Raw genomic sequence first — 7,164 nt, 5'->3', positions numbered from 1 at the left:
GGGTGTAAATGCTTAACCATTTAATAGTAATCCAACCCAAATCGGATTCTAAGGAAACCTAGCTGTGGGATTAGGTGTGAGATGAATGATGAAGAAGAATCCAAGAAATTTGAAATTTCTTGTTGGATTTTTCATTTATTTATTATTATTATTATTATTTCTTACTTTCCTCACATTACAGCCACATATATATGTGGATCAGAATCCGTAGACACATAAATCTACTCATAAAAGTACAATGTGTTTTGTCTTACATAGACAAAAAGGTTTGGAATTGACTGATTTTTTGTGAGGATGACCTCTACGGTGAGGAGATTATCCTCACCAAAAATCAGCCCAATCTGAAACTTCTAGCCCCACATTTACAAGTTGAAGAATTTGGACCGTCCATTTTTTGTAAATCACTTTTGATGAGGTTAGAAGTTTTGGAATGAGCTGATTTTTTTGTAAGGATGATCCCCTCACCATAGAGATCATCCGCACAAAAAATGATCCCATTCCTAAATCTTTTTGCCCATATAAAATAAAATACGTTGTAACTTTATGAGTAGGTATATATATATATATATATTTATATATATATCTGTGTGTGTGTTTTTTTTTTTTTTTTTTTTTTTTTTTTTTTTTTTTTTACGGTGACCTATATATGTGTGTGTGTGTCTTTGACAGTGACCTTCCAACGGTCATTTGAGGTTAGAAAAGTTATAAATGGGTATTCTGATCCTAAATGCCAACAAAAATAAAAAAGAAGAAGTTAAAAATGAGTGGGAATCAAATGTTGTTATTTTTATTATGTGCCGTAGCAGCAGCAGCAGAAGAAATCTCTGAAGTTAAGCCCGGCTGCACAAAAAAATGTGGGAACGTCAGCGTTCCCTACCCTTTCGGTTTCGGTGAAGATTCCAGCTGTTACAAAGATTCAACATTCAAACTAATTTGTAACGATACCGAACTGTTATTTTCTAACATTCCGATTCTCAACATATGGCTGCAAGACAGCCTAGTCATCGTCAAGATCTGGGTGGCTTTTGATTGTTACAACAGCTCAGGAAATACTCACAATTTCGTTCAGCCAATGAATCTTAGGGGAACACCATTCACGTTTTCGAACACCCGAAACATGTTTGTCGCCACCGGTTGCGACACAATGGCTGTAATCTCAGAAAATGAAGATTTGATCTCTGGCTCTGCCTTTGGATGCATCTCTTTATGCAGCGCGAACAGCGTTAATGTTAGTGAGGACAGTTCATGCTCAGGGGTCGGCTGCTGCCAGACTGAAATACCCAAAGGTAAATTACAAAAACGGTTACAGGTATTAAAATAACTTTTGTTATAGACACTCCGTTGATGTGGCGCTTTACATGGAATCATAGATCGTTTACTCGTATCTTGAGGAAAATAATTCATGGTTATATACCCCACTACCTCGTCAGCACAGTGTTGTACGAAATCAGTTTAGGATTTTGTCGTTATAAACACAAGAAGGTATAATAAAATTACACTGACACAACCATTATAATTAAGTGAGTTTTTAGTTTTTTAAAACTCCGAATATCTTTAATTTATATTATGTTATCTATAAAATTATTTTAATTACAAAAAAATACCTATAATGTATTAAATGGTAAAATATGTTACCATTTCGTGGGCTGAATATGAATTAATTCTGATTCCACCTCACTATTCATTTTAATACTCAAAATAGGAAAAGTGAGATAGTGGGTTTTTTCAAAATGATGATCTCGCTAATATTTATTTTTTCAAAGTGACAATATCTGATGTTTATATAGCGATGATCCGTTAAAAGGTAGTGAACCTGCCACATTGTCACTTTTATAGCCAGTGAGATTCTTACTTTTCAAAAAAATATTAGCTATCTTATATTTTATATCAGCAAGATTATCACTTTGACAAATCCTTGGTCTCATTCTTCATGTTTTTGGAATTAAAATGAATAGTGAGATGGAACTGGAATTTCGTCAAAAGATGATCATATTTTAGAAAATTTATCTTTAATATATTATATTAATTATAATTATCCTGTTTTATATGTTAGAATTGCTTATGCCGTGCATCGTTTTGGGGCTAAGGAGGTAGAAGCTAAAGGAAAGATAATTAAGTTGAAAGGGTACTATTGAAAGATGGGCGAATAGTAAAGGAAATAAAATAGAGAGAATTCTTAAAAGGAGTGAAGAGAAAAGAAAATAATGTTTAAAATTATCCTAGATATGCATATGCATGCTTTATGGGGGATTGAGAGAAGAGAATTTGGGGGGAGGTGAGACAACAGTCCTATTTTAGTTTACATAAATATATAATCACTGGTTAAATATAAATAAATTGCACTAAAACACACTATAGAGTTTCCAACTCTTCCAATCCCTTTTAAATAAATCCGACTGACCCCCTTTCTCATTTCTTTCTATCTTCCTTTTCTTCCACAGATTCCTTAATCTTCCACAGACTTCTTATACAATATTCTCTCTATTGAAACAAAGCTTTTACACATATGCACACAACAAATAAAAAAAAAATCATTTGACGGTTGCAGAATTGAAAATGCTAAATAAAAATAAGGATTTTCCAAGTCGTTTCTCTCTAAGGGTGAGGACAAATTGCAATATTTTTTTGAAAACTTCTTTTAATGCAATAAAATTTATAATTTTTTGTGAATTTAATTTCAATTATTAATAGCCCTATTTTTTTTATTTTTTTTTATCTGTAACCTCGGGTTGAAAGGAGGATAATGTTAGATCAACAAGAATAATTACAAGTTAGATCATCATACAAAATTCTCACAAGCTCTTGGGAAGAGAAGAACTCTCCTCCATGATAAATAAATAAATAAAAATTCCTCCCAACACCACCTAATCAAGCCAAATAATCAGCGGCTCTATCAGTCAGTCTCCAATAAATTTGAAAGAACAAGAAACAAACTTAGAAGACAAAATCTGGATTTCTTTAACAAGAAAAAAATATATTTCCAGGAAGAAGTGATCGTATTGGTGATTATATTTGATTGAGTATAGAGAGTCCCAACTCACCAATAATCTTGTGCCACCTCTTTGTCTCATAAAAAGTAACATCTCATGGATAGCCTGAAAACAAGAAATCGTTGTTATGATTCCAATCAATGAAACCAAAAGCACCCCTTGCTGCTAAAAGGGAACCGTCTATGTTGATCTTGATAATATTTGAATCGGGGCATTTCCCAAAGAAACTCCTAGTTTGAGCTTGCTTCCAAGAGAAGGTCAGTTCCAAGATGGGAAGAAAGAAGCACTAGACCAATTTTTGTCATCCGAAACCACCACCCCATCAAATAAAAGAGATAGCTCATCCGAGATCTTCTTCAAGATGGCGTCACGAGATGAATCCACCCCTTCAAAAAGAAGCTTATTACTTTCTCTCTCTCTCCAAACATGATAAATTAGAGAGAAAAATTTGCTTTCTAAAATTTGTGGGCTTTGCCCAGTCAAATTTTTTTGTCAAAATTTGAGGCTTTCCACTAGATAGACGATTAGAATCACATCTACTGCTAATAATTTAGCATGTTCTTTGTTGCTATTATGGAGTCAAGAAACACAAAAGATTTTACTCATTGGTGTCAATTAGGCAACCTGTGGACTTTGTTGCTATCTATGCATCTCAACAAATGTGAATCGCCCAATGCAAGATCTTACTATCTTTAGCACTTTGTCATTTTGATGTTGCCTTCAAGAGAATGATTTGGAGTTATTTGCATTGTGAAACCATGCATTACAAAACCTGAGAGATTTTCCAAAGCACAAGGATTTTTTTTTAATAAGCCAATCGATTTGGGATGGTACAGATCCATTTTGACATTCCTGAAATTCTCAAGAAAAATGCATCTCCCGGAGAAGAAAAAAACTGTATTAATCCCTAGGAAAATGAACTAATCACTAGGGAATCTATGTATTTTCTACTTATTCTAACAGTATATTTGATGTAGCGCCTAAAAAATCCAAATACATTGGCCAAGCTAACCTTACGTTTATATATCCTTAATATTCATTCTTAACACTCATTATTCATCTACCAGGTCAGAAGATGTTACATATAAGAGTGCAAAGCGCTAATAATCACACAAGAATTGCAAATTCTAATCCCTGCAGTCGTGCTTTCTTAGCTGACACAGAGTGGTTCAAATTCTCAAGAAAAAATCTTTCAATTGTAGAAAGTGAATACTTAACTTCTAATGTGGTCCTGGACTGGGTCGTTGGGGAGGAGAAGTGTGAAGATGTTGGAACAGGTACATGTGGACCAAACAGCCATTGCAACAATTCTGAAAGTGTCTCTGGATATCGTTGCTCCTGTAACAATGGTTACAAAGGGAACCCCTATCTCCCCGATGGATGTCGAGGTACCTACTTACTTCACAATATGACAATCAGGGTGGTTTATATATGTAGGATATATCTAATAGTGCTACATACATTAGATCTTACATTTTAATTTTACTAGACATTGATGAGTGCTTGGAGCCAACCATATATTCTTGCAAAGGGACTTGCAAGAATACGCAAGGAAATTACACTTGCAGCTGCCCATTTGGTAAACATGGCGATGGAAAAGTAGGTTGCCGGCTACATCCTTTAATTACAGTATTCAGTGGTAAGCTCCTCTTAATCCTAATTTATTTTCTTTTTGGCTAAGTAATAGTAAGGAAATTGAACTAATGAGGAACTTACAAAACATTTGTGGGGATACTCCTGACAGTTACTATTTTGATAATCTAAAAGAGTCCCATAATTTCTCCAAAAGATACCCTTTTCACAGATCTTGGGAAAATCAGCTGACACAACTCTGTAATCCTCTATCAGCAATTCAACTCTATTTCTTGATGAGAAGTACACCAATGCATCAACAGTGTTTTAGTAACCTTCTCGTCAAACATGGGTCGTCGACCAAAATAAATTCTTTAACTTATCAAAAACACTATCCATCCAATGTTCAACCATCCAATATTGCCTCACCCCTAAAAGCATTGAATAGAACAGAGGAATTGGTCTACATTATGATCGATGATGAGAATTCTTGAGAAATGAGCTTAATCCCCCCATAGAGAGCAAGAATTTCAGCTCCACGGTTTGTAGTCACTCCAAAACGCACAGAGAATCCAACCATCCATTCTCCCATATTCATTGTTTGCGTATGGTACCATACTTGAAAATCATTTATATATGTATTAAAGGTGATTTTTTTTTTGTGTGCAGGTATTGGTGCAGGAATTTTGGTGGCAATTGTTGCTTTATGTGTTTGTTGGGTACTAAAACTGAAAAGTAGAGAAAAATATTTTCGAGAAAATGGAGGTATGTTAAAGCAGCACAGAGTGAAGATTTTTAAAGAAGCAGAAATCAGGAAGGCAACAAACAATTACAATTCTAGTCGGCTTCTTGGCGAAGGAGGCAATGGTTCAGTTTATAAAGGCTTGTTAGAAAACAATGAAGTTGCCATTAAGAAGTCAAAAGTGGTAAACAAGCACCAAATTGTCCAATTTTTAAATGAGGTTGAAATTGTTTCACAGATCAACCATAAGAACGTGGTGAAGCTCTTGGGATTATGCTTAGATGACAAAGTTCCATTGTTGGTTTATGAATTTATTTCAAATGGAACACTCTTCCACCACATCCATAACGAAAAATCAACGATCTTAAACGCATGGAAAACACGTTTAAGGATTGCTGCCGAGACTGCGGGTGCACTTGACTATATTCACTCCAAAGCTGATCCACCCATCATTCATAGAGATGTTAAATCGAGCAATATCCTCATAGATAGTGAATGCACCACAAAAGTAGCTGACTTCGGAGCTTCAATGCTAGTTCCATTTGACCGAAATATTGCACCCACAAGCGGTCCAGGGACCTATGGTTACATAGACCCCGAATATCTTCAGACAGGAAAGTTAACGAAGAAGAGTGATGTATATAGCTTTGGAGTTGTTCTTATGGAGCTATTAACCAGAGAGAGGCCGATTTCTAATGCACGATCTGAAAAATATACAAGCTTAGTTACATTATTTGTATCTTCAATTCGAGAAAATTTTCTTGATGAGATTTTGAAGGTTGAAGATGTCAAAGAGCATGAAATGAGGCAGGTCTACATTGTTGCTAAGCTTGCGGAGAAATGTGTGGCAATGCCTAGTACAGAAAGGCCCACAATGACTGAAGTGGCTGACGTGCTTGATGGGTTGACAAAGGAATGTGGCGATTTGAAGGCTGAAGGAGACTATGAAGAAACTCAAAACTTGCTAGAAGATGAACATTTTATGCAATCGTTTGAAACTTACTCGGATTCAACTTCGACTATATTTTTCAACTTGTAAACAAGGGGCTAGAAGTTTCATAATGAGCTGATTTTTGGCAAGGATGATCTCCCATAGAGATCATCCTCACAAAAAATCAGCCCATTCCAAACATTTTTGCCCATATAAGACAAAACGGTGTGTCGCAATGTGAGTTGTAATAAGGGTCGTAAGAACCCGACCCTTTATGTATTGTAATAAAATGTTATAAAAATAATATTTTTTTTCTATTAAACTTTAGGACAAAAAAGGATCTTCATTCTCCTTCTTGAACTTTTTTCCTTCAATTAACACCATTAAAGTTAGACTTGGAATTCTATAGAGGAAGGCCATTAAGAGGTACATCAGTAGCTTTTAGCTACGATAAATCTATACCTTTCTTTCTCTTGTAGTTAATTATTAGAAGAAAAAAATGTGATCATATTTAGTTATTCATGTTTTGACAATGGAAAAAGTTTGTTATATCCGTGAATGCGAGATAATGCTTTGAAACAATACTTGATTTATGATATTGGAGGAAAACTTGTGGTCAAAATGCCCTAAATCCTTGGCGTAGACATCTCAATTTGCACGAACCCATTAGAACAAAGTCGAGTTGATTTTGATTAAAGGTCTAAACGGGCCCACATTACTATAATTGTCACTTCGCACATTTCTTCATGCATACTTGCACACATGCATCATTTTATATTTATTTACATGCCTAAACCTTATCCTTAATCCAACCCCATATAATTTCATATTCACTTCCCTAACCCATTTTCGACCCAATTTCATAATCAGTTCCCAATTCCATACCCACTTTCCACTAACCAATCCATTATCCATATCCTAACTCAATA

General features: G+C 34.9%; 1 protein-coding gene across 1 annotated transcript; it reads left to right on the top strand.

Annotated features, from left to right (window-relative positions):
- Positions 1 to 760: 760 nt before the first annotated feature.
- LOC147380983 (wall-associated receptor kinase 2-like) lies at positions 761 to 6,487 on the top strand. The gene is made up of 4 exons (XM_086430982.1): positions 761 to 1,286; positions 4,058 to 4,378; positions 4,480 to 4,629; positions 5,232 to 6,487. Exons 1-4 carry the CDS (start codon positions 761 to 763, stop codon positions 6,341 to 6,343), a joined length of 2,109 nt encoding a protein of 702 aa, XP_086287108.1. The 3' UTR covers positions 6,344 to 6,487.
- Positions 6,488 to 7,164: the final 677 nt, after the last annotated feature.

Source organism: Akebia trifoliata, unplaced genomic scaffold, assembly GCF_017979445.1.
Source record: "Akebia trifoliata isolate Shusen 1 unplaced genomic scaffold, ASM1797944v1 Contig00839, whole genome shotgun sequence".
Taxonomy (NCBI): domain Eukaryota; kingdom Viridiplantae; phylum Streptophyta; class Magnoliopsida; order Ranunculales; family Lardizabalaceae; genus Akebia; species Akebia trifoliata.
This window is presented reverse-complemented; position numbering and strand designations above follow the sequence as displayed.

Coding starts and splice junctions, on each gene's coding strand:
- LOC147380983 (XM_086430982.1), top strand. CDS start 761: ATGAGTGGGAATCAAATGTTGTTATTTTTATTATGTGCCGTAGCAGCA. Junction 1,287..4,057: donor CCAGACTGAAATACCCAAAG/GTAAATTACAAA, acceptor TTCATCTACCAG/GTCAGAAGATGTTACATATA. Junction 4,379..4,479: donor TCTCCCCGATGGATGTCGAG/GTACCTACTTAC, acceptor TAATTTTACTAG/ACATTGATGAGTGCTTGGAG.